General features: G+C 43.4%; 1 protein-coding gene across 14 annotated transcripts in view; it reads left to right on the forward strand.

The window, feature by feature from the left end:
- BCAS3 (BCAS3 microtubule associated cell migration factor) overlaps positions 1 to 21,995 on the forward strand; it is a 364,101-nt gene that overhangs the window by 336,112 nt on the left and 5,994 nt on the right. For 8 of the 14 annotated variants that reach the window (XM_030472284.1, XM_030472286.1, XM_030472285.1 and 5 more), the window contains 2 exons: positions 4,122 to 4,289; positions 11,197 to 11,262. In XM_030472284.1, coding sequence (XP_030328144.1) covers positions 4,122 to 4,289; positions 11,197 to 11,262 — 234 coding nt within the window. Of the gene's footprint in view, positions 1 to 4,121; positions 4,337 to 11,196; positions 11,263 to 12,326; positions 12,498 to 21,995 lie in introns of those variants that run through there. The other 6 variants (XM_030472287.1, XM_030472291.1, XM_030472290.1 and 3 more) reach the window with 5 other exon arrangements.

Raw genomic sequence — 21,995 nt, forward strand, 5'->3', positions numbered from 1 at the left:
TTTCTCACTCTGGGTTGGTAGGGCTGCGAAATGAAAGGATGTTTCCAAGGTTTGTTGGGTTTTTTGTTTTGTTGGGGGTTTTTTCCTTCTGTAGAATTTATTTTCCATTTATATTAAAAGCCTTGAAACAATTGCAATGCAAAAGACAAATCCTGTGCTTCTAAGCAAGGTAATTTGGTATGAGTAATTGCAGAAACCTTTGCCATTAATAAAATGCAAGAAAAGTTAGGCAGAAAGACGGGGGGCCTGATTCTGCTCCATCAGCAATGGCGTGAGTAAAGGGCAATGATCGTTGCGAGGCAAATGTCAGTGGAAGGACAGAAGTGGGAGATCGGTATCAGGAGAAAATTAATGTTTTAACAGGAAAATCCTGCGTGTGGAGCAGAATTAGCTTGGAGTGTTTGGGGCAGTGTAAAGCTAAACACGCTGGAATTGCAAAACAAAGCACTTTCGACCGTGTTGTTCAAGCCAAAGTTTCTGCCTGTTCCATTTAGTTTGGTTTGAGCTTGATTTTTATTTGTAGTGTCATAGGTCTGGGATGGTGCTTGGGCGTCATACAAAGGAGTCTGATGGTCTTAATTTCCACCTGGTTTCATCTTCTGTAAATAAGGGGAGAAGTAAATGTTCTGCTAGCTTGAAAGCACCACGCAACAGGATGAAATATTGACACAATTTTAAGTCAATGGGATTTTTTTCCAGTGATTTAATGAGGTTTCACCAGGATTTCACGAGTAATTGCTTGACCAAAATAATACCTAATTTGTTTCTTTCTTGAGTTGTTTCTAAATGAATTGCTCCTTTTAGGTGGAACCTGTTCCACCGTCAAAGCTGTATCAGGTCTGGGGGCCAGGAGAAAGGCTTCACACATCAGGGTCTGATATTGGTGGCTGTCAGTAGGATTTCAGCAGTTTGTCAGTAAAGGCACAGGGCAAAGCCTGCCTTCTCTCAACCCTTCAGTAATCCCTTGCATCAGCAGGAGCTTTCTCAGCCGCACTGGTTCTGCAGTTACACTCTGGCTGCGGGTTTGGGTGATTTTCAGAGCAGGACACTGAGGTTTATTTGTAAACTCTTCTCTGGTCGACGATGGGGAATTTGATACGTTATCAACTGAGATACTAGGATTGAAAAGGGGAGAGCAAGGCATCCAGAAAGAGAGATTACAATTTAATAAATAGCAAAGATACAGTTAGCTGCTATCAGTGTAAGTTTAATGCCATTAGCTCATGCTGTTGGTAACAATATATATAGGGCAAAGTACCCAAAGGCTCCTGGGGAGCAACCAACCCATCTGCCATTCCATAGACTTCACAAAAGAATTTTTCAAAGCATAAAAATACCCAAGACTTAATTCTGCCATGAAAAAAAATATTTTACTTTGCTATGTGTGCTGTCTTCTGATGCAGAGGCAAGAAGAACAGGAAAGTCCATGACAGTTGGTCTTGCTTTTCTTGAAACAGTTTTGTTTTACATGAGAGAGACAGAGACAGGGCTTTATGGTAGGAAAGGACTTGCCTGTTCAAGCAAGGTCCCATTTTCTACCCTCATGCCCCAAGTAACCTCAGTTGCACATCTGAGTGTTCAGCTTTATGAGGAACCCATTTTATCAATGTGTATATTGAAGTGAGGGGGAATTTGTGGATTCTAGTGCAACATAGAGCAGATGACGGGGTACGGTGGTGGCTGGTGAATCGTAGCTGGATGCCTGGATGGGAATGGCATGGCCAGATGTGAACTCCTACCATGGAGAATGAGTGAAAAGGGAGCCTCACAGTTTTTTACAAGAAAACTTTCTGTGCAGTTAATCCCTCTAACCTGCATTTGCATGAACACTTGCAACCTCACACGTTGCTGCTGAGAAATTTTGGCAGCTTTTGGCCCTGATTGCAGAGGTAACACTGCACTTGTCTCCTTTGCTCTCACTCAAGTATCTCAGGAGCCAGAGACTGGCGCTCTATGAAGTTTCTCCCTGTACACATATGCAGGCATCTTGGCAGAGCTTCAAAAGCCATTTGCCTTATTATTCATATGTCTGCTTATAGGAGCAGAAATGCTCCCATTTCTCACTTTCAGAATAAGGGCAGGCACTAGTAAAGAAGAGATTTTTCATCTCTGGCACAACCCTGCAAATCTGTGGGAGCTCAGCACCTCCCTGCTGCCACTCTGGGGTTTTGGGATGCAGGTTTAAAAGCCCTCCCGCAGTAGCTCTCTGGGTATATGAACAGCCCCATCAAAACTAACTGAAATTGGTAGGGTCTTGGAGTTGTGTGCAGAGGGGGGGTCTCAGGGTTGCATGAAACTACAGAAGGATGACTTGAAAAAAGAGGCTTCAAAAAAAAACCAAATTTTGCTTTTCCTGCTGCAGTTAAGATAGCTGACAATATGGAAATGTTGCAGAGACTTAAACATCAGCAAAATTACTTTGCCTCCTCACTGCATTTTCTCAAACAAGCTTCAAGAACCCTTGCTTTAAAACAAATTAGTAGACTGGAGTAACCTTATAAATCCAAAGACCCATTAAAAGTTGAAATATTTGGTTATTCCTCCTCTCAGTTTAAACTGGGATTCATCCAGAGTTCAAGTGCATGTATCACATAAGAGCCACGGTCCCATTTTGTAGAGGTCCATTTTAGTGTTGATGGTTTTCTAGTGCCAGGAATCTACTCCGCAGCCAGGCAAAGAGATAAATCAAAGTTGTGCGCGCCGATGAAATTCAGGAGCCAGAAGTCACCATTGCAGCCCATATAAATCCCTGAATGCCAGCCCTGGTGCTTTTGTCCATGCCATTAGAGTTCAAAATTATCTGCCCCTCTTTGCTGATGTATGGATTAACCGGCTGCCTGAGTGTTTACTAACGGTTATCACCCGGTACTTTGGACGTTATCAGAGGAAGGGACGCCTGCCGCGGGGCTTGGTCTCTCACCCTTTCTATTACCACCTGTCAGTGGCAGGGAGTGTGCTGTGAAGCTGTACAGTCACAGACTACAAGTGTAGATAGTTTCTGACGGCTGATCAAAGGGGAAAACCAAAGGCCTGATAACAAGGACGTGTTTCATGTACTTTTAACTTTGAGAAACATTGGCATTTGCATTTTTTCCCCTCGGTAGGCTGGCAGAAACCAGGCACAATAAATGCTGCATATTCAGTTACCTAATAGTTGAGTAAATGGTATGTGCTTGAAGCAACAAAGCATAACTGTAATCTTGTTCCAAGTGGGAATGATTTAAGTAAGCCTTCGCAGAAGACTTGCTGTATAATAAAGTAGAATAATTTTAATTTGTACTTTGAAGTGATCTTGAATTCAGAATCTAATCTTTGCATTCAGCAGAACATCATACCCTGTTGTGAATGAGGTAATAACTGCAAGTTAAGGAATTATTTTAAGCATCTTTTGTAGGTACGTGCTCTCCGTCACAATAGCTAGTATCTTCAGTAAAGCACTGCTGATGGAAGGGTCTCTGCTAGCCTGTGGTTGACCTAAAATTTCACAGTGCAGGAACAGAGAAAATCCACAGATACCCGAGACTGAAAGAAGGGCTTGCTTTTTCCCTTCAGTAGACACTTCAAACACAAGGCAAGCTCTCCTTTCCTCACCAGTCTAAACACTGTTCTACTTCTCTGTGCAAGAGCAAGAAAGGGATTTTAGCTAAAATTTGTGCCCATTAGCGAAGACTAAATGACTTGGTTGTTTCCATTGTCCGAGATGAGAAGGGGGAAGAAGAGTTTTCAACAGCAGCCCAGTGAAAGACAGATCAACTTTAAAAATAATTTCTAGTTGTCTAGCATGTACTTAATAACATACATACAGCTTTTTAACATTACCTGTCATTTACATCAGTGTCATTATGCTGATTTCCTGACTCTCACTAGTGTGAGACCAGAATTGGGTCAGTATTTTCAATTTAACCTTTTTGCTTACAACTGCTTGGTCAAAGCTGTGTAGCATTTAGGGCTCTGCTCACTCCTGCTGTGTTTTTAACACCAACATTTTAACTAATGTGCTAAAATTAGCTTTTCAGGAGCTCAAAACAGAAGAGCTTCTTTCTTTCCAGTGCAATAAATAATACGTATAGAAGTAGTTTGGTTGCAGGGTCTCCCAAACATCTCCTGTTTGTTTGTTGAAGGTGCCTTCGACCGGAGCGTGACCTTGCTGGAGGTGTGTGGGAGCTGGCCTGAGAACTTCGGTCTCCGTCACATGTCTTCCATGGAGCACACTGAAGAGGGCCTTCGGGAGCGCCTGGCCGACGCGATGTGCGAATCTCCCAGCAGGGACATAGTGGGATCAGGAACAGGTACAAAGAAGAGGTGTGATCAGAGATCACGTACATCTCACCCAATGGTGATTTTTAATTTTTTAAGTTTTGCTTTTCCTTTTCTCTTTACCTCTCTGATTAATCAACTTCTCTGGGTATCTCAGTGTGAGAGAAGTCATTTATAAAAACAAAGTAGCTGTAGATCACAGAAACACACTGTGAGAAGTCTAGAGTAATTTGAAGAAAGATACTGGTGCTTGAAGCTTCCTTACCATGTAGCTGTGACAAGGACTCTACTCCCTCCCCTACCAACTCAAAAGCGTCTGAGTCTCTGGGCAAATTACTGGCCTTACACACCCTGCTCCAAACGATGTCATAGTCACACACATCCTCATTTTGTGTCCTGAATAGAGCCACTGCGAAGCACTGGTTCTGTAATCCAAATTAATCCATCGTCATCAGTGTCCATTATATTGATAAATTATATCATCTGCTTTAAGTAAATGGAATGGCACATTAGAGATTATGCTGCTCAGAAGGGGCCCAGTGGTAGGAGATGCTCAGAAATGCTAAAGAGGAGTTATTGTGGTTTTATTGTCTCCATTGATTTTAACTCGTCCTCTACTAAAAGGACTAGGCCCATCTTTGATCCAAGCACCATTTCTGTTGTGACCAGCAGTTAATAGTAATGGTGGCTTCTAACATCAGCTGCCAGCTTGCTTGTCACTCTTCTGGCAACTTGCCTGGGAAGGGAAAAGAGGACAAGCTCTAACAGAAACCTATGGGAATGCCAACCTATGGACATTACAGGAAGGCTGTGTAGAGCAGAAGCTGTCACTTCCTTTTGCTGTTGGCCTGATGTATTGCTGAGGGTCTTGTGCTGCTCTGAGCTCTTCCTGCTCTTGGAGAAGGCCCCGGGATGTTCCCATCATGGCTCATCACCCTGCTTTGTGGGCAGGTCACTATTGAGCACGTAGCCCACAGCAGGACACCAAACTGCTGCTACCTCCCACAGTCTGCAGGAGGAGGCTGCAAAACAGAATTTATGCCCTTGTATGTAGGTACACATAGCAATAATCAAGCTGCTGAGTGGTACAGGCACACCCTTCATAGCCTAACTTGTCACCTTTCAAACTGTCTTTCCTGTGATTTCTGTCTTGAAAAAGATGGAGCCAAGGGATGGTTTAAGATCTGGTATTAACAGAAAGAGTTGGTCGAACACTAAGCATGGGTCTCAGTTACAGATCTGGTGCAAATTCTCACCAACTTGTTGCCTTGGACAAGGCACTTAATATGTCCATGACTCCAATGCTCCAGTCACTGCAATGAGGATAGACACACCTTACATTGCTGGTGTGAAGTTTAATCAGCTTAAGTCTGCAAAGGGCAGCGAAGGTGGAAAAACAGGCTGTGAAAACACACAAAGGCACATATTTCATCACTTATCGACCCATTCTGTGATCAGAGTGAACTTTGGGATGGTTTCCGCTTCTGATAATGGGTCAGCTCCCCTCAGGCTGTGTAAATTCATGGAAAGGTGAGGGGAATACCTCTTCTGAAAGCTGAAACCAGCTAGACGTGCCAAGTTAAGGGGGCTGGCTGCCCCAGAGTCTTGACATTGTATTTTATTGTAAACTGAGGACTTTGTCAGAGACAGAGGTCTGTATTTTCCTTCCATTTTCACCAAACCCAGCTGGTAGCTGGGTGCCTAGCTGATAGTGAGTGCCAACTTCTTTGGCATAAGATTAGGCTCAGAGTACTGCGGGTGTAAAGACAGAAAGCAACTGTTCATAGAGATGCCATCACTGAGCGAACATTCATGCAAAGAGATTTCTCCTTGCTTTTACTCCAGACACATAAATCTTCATAATGAGTGTAAGATAGGTGCCATCTCAAAGCAGGAAATGTAAGCAGCAATACTGAATAACACGAGCACTGACCCAACTCACCCCATCACACTACCCTCCTCTTGCTGTCATTACACTCTGTGTTTTCCTGCCTGCTGCGGAATTCTCTCTACCACTAACACACTTTATTCTCGGGATTTAGGCCTGTGGTGACTCAGTGCAGCAGAGAAAACCTAGTGATAAGGCTGTGAACTCCCATGCCCTTTCCACTTCCATCCCCAAACAGCTCTTGAGCTCTTCTTCTTACCAGATGGCCATAAAAAGTTCTCTCCTGCTCAGATGATACCTGGGAAGCTGCACTTGCCTGGGGAGTCGGCTGCTCGCTGCAGCATGCGTGGCTGCACTCGCGGCAGGCTGCCAGCCAGCCATTTGTCAGCCTGCGTGCACCACAAAGTGCTAGCATCTGTCTGCTGCTTAATAAATGGGGCAAGATAAGTTTGGAGGTGCATTACCCTTGCTTCAAGGAAGAGGTGTCTCTGTTGGCTCATAACAAGTAGGATAGTTTTCACTTCTTCCCAGACGACTTGCATCTGAACAAACCTGAACCGAATTATCTTGGAAAAACATTCAGTTTTCTTCCTTGGATTCTCTGCTGCCCACTCACCTCAATGAAATGATAGCAAAGAGTTCAGCAGAACAGAACAGTCTACATTTGCTTGTTGGTAGTTGATTTATGTATTGGTACTGGTTCCAAAGACAGTGTTTATATTTCTACATTGAACTCAAAATTAGGGAAGTTTCAAGTTATAAACCTCCCTCTAATAATCCTAAAATGACTTATTTTAACTTATGCATGCCTTTATGTTACGCAGTTTTAACTCCTGTTTGAGCTCCTTGGATTGCCTTCAGTCCTTAAATACATTTTGCAGAGATTTAATGGAACTTTCAAAGTCTTATTCAAACTAAAACATGAATTAATGAAAATTTCTGACTCTGAATGTGAAGGTATGTGTATGTGCAGTGCTTGGGTCCACTGTGTGGACAAAGACAAAATGGGCAATAGAGTGGACAGTGAGACTTTATCAAGTGCTCAACTGGTCCTGACATGCACTTAATGGCAAGAGATAAATAGATTCTTTTAATGCCTTAACTGTTAGGACATAGCTGACACATAGATTTATATAGTAATCAGGGCTGATATGCTGCAGTAGTGTGGAGGAAACACATGCCCATGGTACACAAACCACTTTGAGGAGTAGATATTTGCAGTGTCTTTGTTTCTTACCTACTATGTTGCATTGCAAAGCAGGGTTGGCAGCGCTTCACTTGTTCGGTGGACCTGACTACAGGCAGAGGCAGAAATGACCCAAAGATTGGTTATAGAGGAAAAATCAAACTGGAGGATGCTAAAAACATGAGGAATAATCTGTCATTTGCAAGGAAGGGGAATTGGATGGCTTGATGGGTCTTTTCTACCTCTGACAAATTGCCAAGGGCTGTCGGACACTGGATGGGAGAAGAACCAGGTATGGAAGATGACCCCCCAAAAATCTACTTTCCTTGTGACCTAAATGATAACTCCAGTCATCCAGCTAGTTGACTTGATTGGGAAACCAGCTTTCCTCCTTGTTATCCAATTATCCAGACGACCCATGTCTATCTTAAGTGGAGTCTGTGGTACATAAGCTGTCAGCCTAGATACACATTTCATTCCAAAGAAGGCGTAAATTGGCAAAGATGCAAAAATATGTTTTTGCTGTTTCAGTTTCTGTCAAACTCTCACTGAAAAAAAGGAAAAGAAAGGTCTACTCACAAAATGTTAGTGGTCAGTGACCTCTTTTGCTTGCAGAGCTTTGTTTTCAAGCAGCTACAATATTTACATTTGCAGTTTAGTTTCTGAGTATGTGCTGGAGCTTCACATTGCATTTTCAAAGCAAAAAATAATAAGAAAAAGCTAGTATTGTGATTTATGGAACTGTGCTTCAGGAGACAAAGATCTCTGACCGTATTCCACTCAAACTGGACATGCAGAAATTGGCAGCCTAGGCTAGAAATGTTTCCCTCCAAAAATACTGTAATCAGCAAATACTCTTTCCACAAGTACATTTCTTTGTATTTTTCTCATTTCTAGGCATAATATTGAAAATTAGTCTGTAACAGGGCACCAAGGCTTTACAGTCTGAGCGATGGGATGCTTTCTGAAATACATATATATATAATAGTAGAATACTACTGCTGTGGCTATCCCCTGTTTCTGTGCCAAGTATGCTGAAGCCTGGGAGACAGATTCCTCTTGCACTCTCTTCCTGTTCCCTCTGGGCTGAGGATGGCATCTGCAGCTGTGATGCTCATGTGGGCACTTCCTACAGAGGTTTGTGTACATCCCAGGGACCCAAAGTCATTAGTCCCCTGGTCACAACCACTTAAGATTTAGGTTGGCATGAAGGAAAACCAGTGGATCTGACAGTCAGTCCCAGGAAGGAGTTACTGACGCTAGGGCAGCAGCAGTGGGCATGAAACTCTCAGCTCTGCACCTGAAGCACCAGGAGGAAAGACACTCTCAACCCTGGGAGTTCATCCCAGCTTCTCCTCCCTCCTTTGGCCTGCGTGAAAGGTTTAGCTGGATGTTAAATCCAGGCACAGCTTCAGGCTTGGCTTTCACATGATTTACCAAATCAAAACCCATTTTCTACGTTTTCTCAGGTTTATTACTGTAAAGCACGTAGCACAGTGACAGAAGTGTAGATATATTCTTTATTAGACTAACACAACAGACAGGTTCCAAGGGAGAATTGTCAATATATGAGATAAATAAGTATTCATCACTGCTCAGGTTATATTGTCAGGATAGGCAATACTGCAAACTTCCTTTAGAGATAAATGTGCTGCTGCCACTGTCAGACCCCTTGGGGTTTTGCCAGAAAGAGCTGCTGGAGCCTGGGCAGCGCTGGAGGGGCAGGATGGGGCTTACTCTGCTTGCAGCGTGTGATTCCAGTCCATGCCCGTCTGCTGTGTCTTCTCTGTTACAATTCGACTGCCTGAATGTTGTACTTACATTCATATCTAATTTATTTTGACAAAGCCCACCCAAATGCACATTGCTGCAGCATTTTGCAAGTAGCAGAACTGTTCTGTGGATATACAAGAGTAGAATTGCTTTCGTGGGCATGTGTCCTTTTTTTTAATTCATCATGAAATCCAGTGCCCTGTGATGGCTCAGTTTACACTACAGTTTATGAAGCAAAATAATTTGTCCTGTCTCAGGAACACATACGAACTTGCAGTAAGAGCCCATATTAAAAACTGCAGAGCACCCCTGAAATTTTGCATCTCAGAACCAGCCCCATAGGTCTGAGCAGGGAAGGATGAGCACCATCATGGTTTATACAACCCGTGAGGTTTAAAGAATTTAAAGCAAGGTGTTTAATGCCCATTATGAAGTTTCAGTTAAAAAAAATAAAGGTATGGCTTATTTTCTTCCAAAACTCCAAGTCTGACATCCATGGAAAACCAGTGGCCCAGCAGTGAGGTGCACAGAGCACCCTGCGCCTGGCCCACAGAAGAAAACATCTGGATTCCTTCCAGATTTCATGAACAAACTCATAACGTGATGAAGGAAGCTCATATAAGCATGGCAGGGAGGTTGGAACTAGGTGATCTTAAGGTCCTTTCCAACCCTAACTATTGTATGATTCTATGATTCTATGTTGAAGCAAACTCTTTAACCTGATTAATGGGATGTAAGTAAGTGGAGCTAATTAGATGTGCTGTTAGGGAGTAGCCTGCATGAAACCCAGGATCGGTGCTTCAGGCAGTTGGGATCCTCGTCCCCAGCCGAAGCCGCGTGGTTACACCAGCCTGAGCCTAACTTGGGTCTTGACACCTCTGAGCCTTGCAGGGGTCGTTTTTGAAATCTTTGTGTGAAATTTGCGGTTTGGAGAAGTGAAGTCCCACGCTTTCTGGCATGCCTGGCTTGAGGTGGGAAGCGTGCTCCTCTGCCCTCTGATCCCGTGCAAGGAGCATCCTTCCTGGCTTTTTCCAAAAGAGGAAGTGTCTGTGGTCACAAGCTGTGTTCAGAAATGAGCAGCGGCCACCTGGAGATAGGTGTACCTGTACATTTAGTTTTAGGAATAGGATCAGCCCTGTATAGAGTTAGAGCTTTGATCCGTACCTCTCCCTCCCTTCCTCCCTTGTATCTTTCCTTTCTTCCTTCCTTTTCCTTTTAATTTTTTCCAAGGTAATTTTTCCCTTTCCCCTCCTCAATTGGTCTTAATCCTCACTTGGACATGGGGTGTAGGAACACAGAACAATTGATTTTCCCTCTGAAGAGCATTTCTGCAAAAAGATTTCTGCATAGGTTCAATGCACAATCAGCTTGGGCAGCAAACACACTGGTGTATCAAATAACACTGATGCTAAAAGCAGCCTTTGAACTTTCAGGATATTCATCCCAGGGTCAGAGATTAAATTACCCCCTCAAATAAGTCTAAGAGCTCGATTCAGTTCTTCCTACAAAAGATTTATGTGGATGAGCCTTGTTTAAAAAAAAGCAACTAAAATTCAGGGCTCTTTAGGAGCCACTATTTTTGAAATGCTGGGTGAGAAGAGCAGCATTTGCACTGGACGCATTTTAACATGAGTTTATTAGTTATTTCTCATGTGCAACAACAGTGGAGCTGCCCTCTACAGCTTCTCGCTTGCTCCTGCCCAAGCTGGTATCCCTGGAGCAGCCTTGCCAGGGCCAACAATGGCATTTTCAACTTCCCAGGTTTCCAAATCCAGCTTGCCACCAGCCCTGGGAGTTTTAGGAATTTCTTCCAGTTCATCCATTATTGAAGGGAGCAGGGTTGTGGGGTGAATGCTGATACCACAAATGTTTCTGGTGTGAATTTAGGTTTGTTACTCTTTGTAGAAAAAGTCTACTGCTGTTACTAAAGGGAACACTGGTACCATAAGACGACTCTGACTGTCTGCCATTTGATAACAAGTTGATCAACTGCATTTGCTTATTATTAGTTGTGGTGCGGGGAGATTCCTTTTCTTTTTCTTACTATTAAATCAAGGCTTTTTTTTTAAGAACTATTTTATTTTTGATACAGACACAGCCGGTGAAGTAGCAGTAAAAAACATCACCACAAAGAGGCACATGGCTTTGAAATGTTTTGGTATGTAACATAACTGTATTGTTATCAGGTCTTAACTTTTGCACAAAGAATATTTCTCCTTGTTCTAAAAGCAAACCCTCTGTCAGCTTTCAAAGGGTTATGTACATAACATGGTCATAGGGGAACAAACCAAAAAATATCTAAGTGTCTCAAATCATTTCACATATAACATTGTTCTATTTCTCTCCTTAAAGGAACAAGAGTTTCTTTGATTTTCTTTTTTTTAAAGTCAAATTTAGGATTCTGCTGTTCAGAGCAGAGAGGTCACAAGGCCCTAATGTATTTAGCATTGACTGCCCTCTCTTGTAGTGCGTCTATTAGTCAGTAATTTGATTTGTACCTATTCATTTGCAGTCCCTGCAGGAGCTCTGAGCTGGCCCCAAGTATAATTGGTGCTGTCTCTATTTTTACATCATTAGATTAGCCCCGACTCCTGGCCACTTGTTGTCTGCGCTTGTCTGTCCATTTATACAACCTAATGTAACACAAAATTCATTACTGATCACATTACTTTCAACTCTGAAGCCAGCTTTGTGATAAACATTTTGTTAACCCTTTCTTGCCAGCACACAGACCTGGGGGATAAATGCACTTTCCCTTTGCAGAAAAATCAATACCATAATAAAACAAAGTGCAGTCACATTTCTAGATTTGTCATTCCTCCTGGAGAAAGAAATGGGGAGAAACATATATGAGATGACTAAATGATGTCTGCATCCAGGCATCTTGCACTGCTGTATATGAAATGAGCTCAGCAGTGTCCTTTCTACTAGAATATAAAGAAGTGACACAAGATAGGGCCAGCACTCAATTTAAAACTTAATTTCTTACTCATTGTTCTTGCAAGTGTTTTAGGTCTTCTGTGCTATAATCGAGTTATAACATTATTGGAACTGGACATTTTTCTTCCAGTGCTTTGTCTCAAAGTAGTTAACAGAGAGACAGTTCCCTTTAGAGATTTGTTCCTGTGTTAGATTTTGGCTTGCTTTGCTTTGGTGTGTGGTTTTTCCTCCTAATGATCAAGCAAATTAATTTTCTTACTGCAATACTCCGGTATTTCACAGGAAAATATAAAGCTCCATTCTGTCTAGCTTGGCTTTGCTCACATTTGCCTGTTCTGCTGAGTACCTCCTAAAGCATTAAGCTGTTTGCATCACTGAGGCTTCTGCTATTGATTTCAAGGGGAACAAGAGGAAAGCCACGGTAGGTATTCATTTAGGCCTGGTTCTGCAAAGGACTGAGCATCCTTACAGCTCTGTTTGCAGCATCATGCCCATGAGGTGATGCTTGCTATTCAAAGGACTATATTTTGGTGCACGCAAAAGCTGTTGATTTTTAACAGTTTTCTAAATTGATTTTCTGTTTGTACAGCTTGGCTTGGAAATCTGTTATTTTGGCTCTTCTAAATATTTAGAAACATTTCTCAGTGTTTATTAAATCTTCTCTTTAAGTCCAACTTCTGAAGCCTGCCCCACACTGAGCAGTCCCGCACTGACCAGGGTGCAGGAGTCTAGGAGACTACATGATTTTTCCATCTCTAGTTCCTATAATTACCTTGTTATGCCTTTTAGGAGTCTTTGCATGGTATTTTTATGTAGGATACGACTTACAGCAATCACATCTCTCTTAGTAAGTATAAGAGCCCTCGTCTCCCAGCATTTCAGCCAGGACTGGTATTTTTATGGCTGTTTTGTGAGCCAAAACTTGTTGCAGCTGCTGAGGTGGTGGCAGAATAAAGACAAGACAGTTCCTGTCCCTCCTCCCAAGCCCAGCAGCCCCAGAGAGCCCTGCAGTATTTCGCTGATTTTTACAGGGGTGATTTTAGGTGTGTGCAGCGTTGGCTGGCGCTTGCTCCTAAAGCCTGGCTTAGCTGGGGGAAGGCATGAGTCTTTGCTCAGCTCTGCTGCTGCCTTTGTGTCCCTCGGGGTCTGCTCCAGCCATCTCAGCCCCGGCGAGGCCAGCATGCCCTGACATCCCTGTGCAGCCTTAGGTGACCCCTGAGACCCTCATGTTAAGGACGAGCTGCATCTCAGGTCATGGCGGAGGTGAAGGAGGGTCTGTGATCAGAGAGGGTGCCACCACTCCACTCCCACCCTGGGGTCCCGCTGTCTGTTGGGGATGGCTAGGCTGACGCTGCTGCTGTTTCTGTGTGCTGCAGATCTTCTGCACATCTTACATCAACTCTTTGAAAGTTTGAGCCTTTCATTATCTTAAAACAATATGCAGCCAATTTGCCGGCTCCCCTTCCTGCCTGTGCAAAGCATTAACATCAGGCTGATGCCGAAGGCATCTACCATTCCCTGGATTGTGAAAGGGCGATGGCCCAAGTCATTGCAAAGCTCTCATAAACTATGCATTTCCCTCACCAGGGGAAACGGGAGAGGAGGCTGTAGAATGGAAACCCATTTATGTACTAAATTGTTAAGCAGTCGAACTGTTAAATGAACACTTCTGATTAGAGAGATACAATGAAGTATGAGTCACCAAACAGCAAAACAAGCATTAACACAGCAAAACCCCCAGCAATAAATGGAAGGTCAAAAGCTAAAACAATTAAAATGTTCCAGTGTGAGCCAACCCTCTGGCCCTGCAGCTTTCAGTTCTCTCAGCCACAGAGGCCCCTCTTCCACCACAGGGTCTGCTCCTTATGCTTCAGCATCAAGAGGCACAGGTCTCTCAGTGGACTCCCAAAGTGCCACCTCCACCAACTCCGAGGGCTTTTCCTACCTGTTCAGAGGCCCTATCATTTCCTATTGTCATACTGTAGTCTGCAGCCCTGCCATCACCTCTCATCACTCCCACACATTTCTCTAACAGAATATCAGACAAATAGTAACCTGATTTTTCTGATAATCTAGCCTTGCTATCCACAGTGGAGTCTAAGAATATCAGGGCTTAGGTCCGCATCCTTAACAGCGATGTTTTGAGCTATCTGGTGCTCCTAGTTTATCTAGAGGAGATGGTCAGGCATAAAGTGGGAAATGGGGAGAGAAGGCAGAAGAAAAGAAGAGAAATAAAAAGAAAGGGGGTTTTGGCTGGGGAAGGATCTGATCGATGGGGTGGGAGACTCCTTGGATCATGTTCTGTGGGACCAGATCTAATGGCTGCCCCAGGAGGAAGCAGTGTTGTCGTCAGGTCCCCAGCAATGCTGGGAATAGTTAGTTCTCCTTGAGGTATATATCATAATTTCTGGTATGAAAATACTAGCTTTCCTTCCATTCCTAGCCTGCTGTCTCCCCACCATGGATAATATATAAAACAGTAGACTTTTATTCATTAACATTTATGGGAAAATGTTAATATTAAACTGTAAGTGAAAAGCCCTATCTTATTGAATTCTTCTGCTGTGTTATTGGGAGCCTAATTATATTTTGCATTTAAATAAAAACCAGATGACTTTCAGGACAGTCAGGCAAGCATTCTGTAAGTGAGAATTTATCTTGCGATCTGGGTAAACAATGTCTCATCATTTAACAGTTATTATAAATAATGGGTTTTTAAGCACTTTGCTGAGAGTTCATATTGGCTCCACACGGGTTGCACTAAGGGAGAGAGAATTTCAGTGACATCTTCCAGGCATCCGGTGAGGAGGAATCATATCCTGAGCTCACTCCTCAAGCTGCAGCAGTTTTCATCCTCCTCTGTTTATTATTGCTCAATATTGTGTGCACAATCGGCTGACAAAAAAAACTAAGAGTAAGAAAAATGACAGATCGGTTGGAAGCGTCCTTCAAATGGAGAAACGATCTCTGCTGCTGCCCCAGCAGAAGTGGAAGGTGTTCAGGACCCCTGCAGAGGTTCATGCAGGGAGTTGAAACCTCCAGAGGTGTATTCTGTCTGTAAAAATGGTGCTGTGTAAATGTCGTGTGTTCACAGGGAATGAAAAAGGCAAAACGTAAGGACACAAAGGTAATAGACCAACTCCTTTTTGCTGTGTTTCTTCTGCTGGTGCTCTCTTAAATTACATCACTGGTATTACATGCTTGGTATAACGTGTGAGCTAGTTTAGAAAAAGAGTAAAACTTCTGAAACATGTAAATAGCTTTTCCCCCACTTCTGTTGTTTGTATTCTGCATTTCATTCCTGTCGCTTCAGACAAGGCGGCGGTGCTTTTGTTGCTAGCTGCCTTTTAGTCTTTGCTCCCTGTTCCTCAGACATTAGCGAGAGCCTGTGAGATTTCTCCAAGGCATTTCCCATCACAGGCAGGGAGCAGCTTCCCTGCAGCCTGTCCCGCATCCCAGGGAGGAAGGAATTAGTTTTCCACGCAGGCAGAAATAGGTGGGAAGGGGTTGAGTTTTTTGGGCACCCATTTGCTGTTGTGAAAAGATACAGAATTTAGGAGTGCCTCATGCTGGCTGGTGGCGTGTCACCTCCTGCCATGCCAGGAAGCTGCCCACCCTGTAAAACAGCAGTTCTAGGACATAAGCTGCTTACTGCCTTTTCCTATGCAAGGCCCATTTTCTGAAAAGAGCCCACAGCTAAAATACCATCTTTTTTCATTTATTTGGTTTTGGCATTTATTTGTTACTTCCTTGGTCAGTGACTTTCTCAGTACATGAACTCTGTGTTTACATCAAAAGATGATGGTGTTGTGAAAGATAAAGGTCAGTATCGCTTCTCCGACTGTTTCCAAAGCTGTTTTTCTGGGAAGGCCACATCCACGACCTGCCCCATTCCCTCCACTCTGGCTTGGTGGCACAGCAAGGGAGTGAGGAGCCGCGAGTGGCTGGGGATGGTGAGCACATGCAGAACCCTGGTCAAGGTGCATGGGATGGAAATGGTGATAGTTCCCCAACTGGGTGCCATTTCAGGGGCCTGGAAGCAGTGCCATGTGGTGCGCCGCGGAGGGATGCTCAGATTTGTTGCTATGCTGGATTTCCCCTAAGGCAGAGCACAGAATTCCTGTGGATGGCATCTCCCATCTATTCTCACATGGCATGCAGAGCAGCTTTTCCCATTGGGCGCTCCATCACTGAGGCCAGATTGTTGGGTGGAAATAACATTTGGAGGTGTTAGTCAAAAGACAAATTAACATAGCAGCCTTCCTCCCTCATCTGCAGGTGCAGAGGCAGCAGTGGGTAGGTGAACTGTAAAGGAACAGATACCTAACCTGAAATCTGAGCGTGTTTTCGTGCCTTCACTCAGGGCTACTTCTGTCTACACCCTTAAAAACAAAAAATCTTTAGATTATATTGTGCCAGGATTCTGTTGTCTCTTTGGTTTATCTTTGGGAAACATTGCTGGTCACCCATCAAAATGTGAGCAAAATGCCTGCAAAAAGAGCACAACATGAGGAGCAGGTAGTTACATTAACTTCATTGCCAGATGCCCAAGTACAAGGCATAATCTGCACATCTTGAGATGATTGGAATTGCCTTTTACATGGGATGTGGCCAGAGGAATGCCTCGGTTTGCCATTAGGTCTTTTATATTTCACACAAGAGTTATTCTCTATGCTCGTCACAAGCTGCAGCTCATTCACACATTTGACAGGGCTTGTAAGAGTGTAACTAAAAAGGCAAAGTATACTGGAATCAATATTTAGAACCATTTTTAAAAAAAGAGTTTTAAAAATTAAACTGTTGAACTTACTTTTTTCAGCTGCTTTCTGGTTTGATGAGAATGGCTGTGTTGATCAGCTCCATTAACAGGGGGCCAAATTAAGCTTTGGATGTCATTTTTATCAAGGCTCTTTCATATTTATGTCTCACATCAGAATTTGAAGCTATATAAATAAGACAGAGTGTATTAAGAGCCTCAAGCAATCCTGCAAGAGAGCGAGCGCACAAGGTTGGCCTGTTGTTTTTCCAGGCTTAGTTAATAATCTAGGTAGAGATGTGATTTTAAGAGTACTACTGCGAGCTTTGAGTGCTCCGTAAAATTAGTCCTGTGTTTAGAAAATTGGTCTGCTTGAAGCAGCAATGTCAACATAATTTTTAAAATAATTGACTAAATAGGCCAAATAAGTTGCATTTGGAACTACGATTATTTGGATGGGTTTGGAGTTTCTCAGCGACACTAAAACCAGCGCCGGGGAAATGAAAGGAGACCTCTGCTCCTTAGATCTCCACCTGAGCTTTTCCAACTCTAGAGCCTTGAACTGTTTAGATGAGCAGCCAAGGCTGAGTCCGTGGTGATAGAATTTCGTGAGTTTCAATGAAACTCTTCTGATTTGGACCAGCTGAGCATCTGCTACCCCCAAACTTTTAACTTTTCCTTTGAATCAATCCCAAATTCCAGTCCTCTCTAGCTTCCTCCTCAGCATCAATCTGCACTAGGGAGACAGCCCAGAGCCTCTCAGTAGCTTTCCTCATTGGCCTGAAAGGCCACTTCGTGTCAGAAGTACTAGAAGTTGTGCCAGGATTACTTCGCTTTGTAATATTATACTTTTAAAATGAACTCAGTTTGTGTGAGAAGCACACAATGCACATATGCAAGATGCACACAGAGGCACATTCCAAGCACAGAAGCTGTCCTCCCCTGGAGGTGCCTTGTCTTCCTAAGTGAGGGTTATTAAGGAAGCCAAATAACCAAGGTAGCATCACAAGAAGGGGAAAAAATAGGTCTTAGACATGAAACTGCTGAAGTTCAGAGGGTCAGGAGTGTTTGAAATCCCCCATTTAGTGTATTGGTGAGGTGCTGCCCAGACTGGATGATCATTGGATTTGTGATTTTGATCTTCAGGCAGTTTTTCCTTTGCCAGCTTTTTTTCTGGGACTGTTTGGCAGAATCTGGGAGAGGAGGAGGAACCTGCAGCACTCCCTGAGTGCTCCCGATCATCACACTCCTGTTCAGTGGCTTTGCTGCAGCCACCTTTGAGATAGGACCCCTCAGCCCCAAGATCTCAAGTAACTCCAGCTCTGGTGGGAAGAGGGATGCTTAGATCCACACGTTTGGTCCAGACCTGGTCTGGATAGAAGTGCAGTGGTTTCAAGAATAGGAGCATTGCCAAGCAAGAACCAAAGAGCCCAGAGGGTATGGGGGACAGAGCTGGTAGGTGTTGTGAACATGCAGATTACTTTGAATTTCCTCTGTGGAGTTGGAGGCTGACAGAGGGGTCACTGTTCAGCAATCCGAGGCATTCTCATAACCCTGGGAATGAGAGACCAAACCCAGGAATTTTAATACAGTGTTTTCTCTGCAAATGCTTTTGGTCTGATATACACAGATGTGCTGCTTGCGTAACTGAAGATACAAGATAATTCTGCCTCAGTACATTAGAAAACTTGTATACACACTGGCTTGCACAGGAAAGTGGGTATTACATACAAGGTACATTATAGGAATTTATAGTAGCAACATATTGGAACTTTCAAAATGAAGTAAGAGAGAATTCCTTTAAACCCAAATAAACATATCTGCATATTCATTTTAAAAACTCTTCTGGAAACCTTGCACAAGGACTTGTAGGCTTACATGGTATGGTTGGGCTATGGAAATTGTTTTCTATAAAGATTTGACTGTTCTAGCTTTTGAAATTTCACATACTGACTAAAATCGGCAGCTCATCCTTCTGAAGTGCCATTTAGGTAGGAAAACATCCTAAACCTCTTTATAAAAATATAGAGCTCTAGGAAACTTGAGATTATTTTTTAAAAGCACTGGAGTCATTGTGAAAGTGCCTATCATGAAGAATATTCTCTCTCTAAATGCTAGTCCTTTATCTAGTGCACTTTTAACCTTCCATAAAACGCTCAGAGTCAAGTCTGGCAAGATGCCAAAGTCTTGGGTCTCCTACTCCATGGACCAGAGTTGTATGGAGTTTTTCAGGTTCTCTTTTTAAAGGAAAAAACAAGCTGCTTTTCTCTTTTTTTTTTTTTGGTAGACAAAATTCTTTAGAAGTTCATGCATGACAACATTTTGTCCGTATCTCAACAATCTCTTCGTGCCTGAAGTAAACCCAGACATTTATATAAGTTCAGATGTCCTCCCCATTTCATAATGGGGGATATTTCAGTGTTAGTTGTTTGGCATCTTCGCACTGAAATAAGGCACTAGAAATGAAATTTGCGATCTCAGAGGTGCTCTGATGTTCAGAAGGCTCAGTCTTCATTCCCTTGGTTATTTCCTCCTCTTGTACCTCCTCATCTCCTTACTACATCCTGCCACCTTTTTTCCAACATGCCAGGTTTCATCTCCAAGTGCATGACACTAAAGAACTCTATGTGGATTCAGCATTAGAGTTATTGTAAGATAGCTTGACAGTAACTAATATTTTACATAGGCCACTGAATTCTGATTTCAGAGAAGCTGTTCAGGCAGCATTTGCCAGTCTTTTTCACTTTGCAAATTTAATGTAGGTGCTTTTGTGGTGTCTCAACATCTTTCAGGTTGCAGCAGGATGAAATAGTTCTAATACAGTAATTGTTTTTCAGCGTTCAGATGCTGTTGTGTTATTTCCTCTTTGGAAGAGAGTTCAATATCTTTTTTTTCAAACTGCTGGGTTAAAAGAAAAAAAGGTAAAAGAAACATTTTTTAGGAGCACGTCTATCACGGCCACTCAAAGCATCACAGGAAATCGGTCCCCGTAGCTGCCTGTGCTGGTTGCTGGAGCATGGGGAGAACTGGCACAGGTTAATGGCTTCTGCAGGAGCAGGGCACGGGGCTTGGGGCAGAGAGCACGTTTAATTGACTTTTAAGCATTATCATAATCAGACAAACTTGTAAACACTGTAGTAATATATAAAGCTGGGAACTGACTTTCTGTCTGTGCTCCCATTGGAAAGGAGCAGTGTTAAACTGCGTTTGCCCAGAAATTTCAGCCATCTCAAATTAAAAGGAGCTTGGAAAATTAAGAGCTTTAATGACTTCTTAGTGCTTTTATTTCACTACAATTTAATATTAACGATTTTTGCTTATCCCAATACCAAACGTACAGGTTCCCCCTGGGTGCAGTGCCCCCCTCTGCTCTCGCCACTGGTAAGTCCCTGGTCCAGTGGGGCTGGAGCCAGCTCCACAGGTCCTTGCCTCGGAGCAACAACCAAGGGTGGTGGAGATGGATTAATAATTAGAGCTCCTTCGTTAGCATAATTGCATTTCATTAGAAGAAAAAGGAGTACTCAGGAAAAACCTACAACTGCAGTAGCAGCAATGCAATTTCCAAGCCGTTGTGTTAGGGGCAGTATTTCTGTATCCCAGTTTGGTTTACAACCTCGCATAAGCTTTTTGAGCCCTTTTCTGCCTTGGGCTGCACCATGCGTGTCCCAGGCAGCGGCACTGGCTCCCATGGGGACCAGTTATGATGTTCGTAGTAAATGTTCCTGCAGAAATAGAGCCAAAAGTGTCCAGCTGAGTTTGGGATGTTGTCTAAACACTGGAAGATGGAGAGCTTACGTGTAAAAGTACGTGTCGGTGTACAGGGGAGCAGAAGCTGTGTGTTGGGGGCCGGTGTGAGCTCCACCGGGGAGCATGTCCCACTCCCTTTGGCGGCAGTCAGTAAAATAAAATTGTTTAACTAATCCATTCACAGGGGAGCGTTGTGTAAATTACAAACAGTTTAAGAGATCCTCAAGACTTCCATTGTGTTAATACAAATTGCCTTTTAGTGTTCGCTTTATATAGGATCCTTTTGAATGAGAATCCAGATGGTAGAAGCTACATAATCATTATTCATTACAGTTAATAAGTAACACTCGGAAGCCCCAGCAGTCCTGTGAGTCCCCCATGATAGGCATTGTGCAAATGTAAGGGTAAAAAAAATAGTCCTTGCTGCAGAATATGTTATGATTTTGGTTAAAGAGAAGAAGCTGTGAAGGGCCCTTACGTTTGCATGCCCAGGAGCACAGACCAGGCTGTTATTCTGAGAGCTCTGTCTGCAGGGAGTCTTCTCACTTTTCCTCTGAATGAAGGAAATTATCTTTGATTTTAAAATGAGGCTCTAATTTTGGCCTTTTAGCTGTTCATTCAAAAACTGCTCATGGCCCGAGAGAGGTGGTTTTAGCAAGCAGCACCTCATTTCTCTTCCACACTGCTGGAAAATGCCCGTCTTGTATCCTAACTTCAGGGAGGGGGCAAGCACATTCCCATGCTCGCAGCCCCCTTGGTACATGGCGAAGCCCAAAAAGTTCCCCAAAACAATTGCAGCGAATGACAGAAATGAAATCGAGGAGATTCAAGCCCTGCTGGCCATTACCCCGCTTCCTGCATTCCTACTTGTTAATTGTCTAATTCCTAACTAGTCTTCAGACGTCTGATGGACTTTCTGATGTGTGCTCACTCCAGCACTTCCTCCCCTCCCTTCCCTGGCCTCATCCCTCGCCAGAGACCTTGTTCCTTTAAAAATGCCATCCTTAAAAATCAGAAATACTCAGCCCAGCAAAAGGAAAAGGGAACTTGACATTAGTTGAGCTTGAAAGGCTTGGTGCTGTGAAAAGTGACTGACGTGTGAAAAGAGGCTACAATTAGTTCTTTCCCCGAGCACTCTCCCATTCAGTCCAGGGTCACTCCTTCAGCGAGCTGCGGCTTTGAGGGTAATGTGTTGTGACAGTTTGAGATGATGAAGAATAATTCTTGTATTCAGAGTTGCTGCCGCTTCCCCGCTGCCCTGACACATCAGGCTGCTGTCATTGTATCATTTATCCCGGCTGCGGCTCCGCTGGGCTGTGCGGGAGCCTGGGCAGCCCTTTACTAGGTAAGAGGAAAGGGTCAGCTCTTCCAGCAAATGATTTTGGAGGATATTTTGAAACTGTGCTTAACAGGGGAAAGCAAACAGAGAGAAAGGAAAAACCATTAGA

This window comes from Strigops habroptila, assembly GCF_004027225.2.
Source record: "Strigops habroptila isolate Jane chromosome 13 unlocalized genomic scaffold, bStrHab1.2.pri S16, whole genome shotgun sequence".
NCBI classification, from domain to species: domain Eukaryota; kingdom Metazoa; phylum Chordata; class Aves; order Psittaciformes; family Psittacidae; genus Strigops; species Strigops habroptila.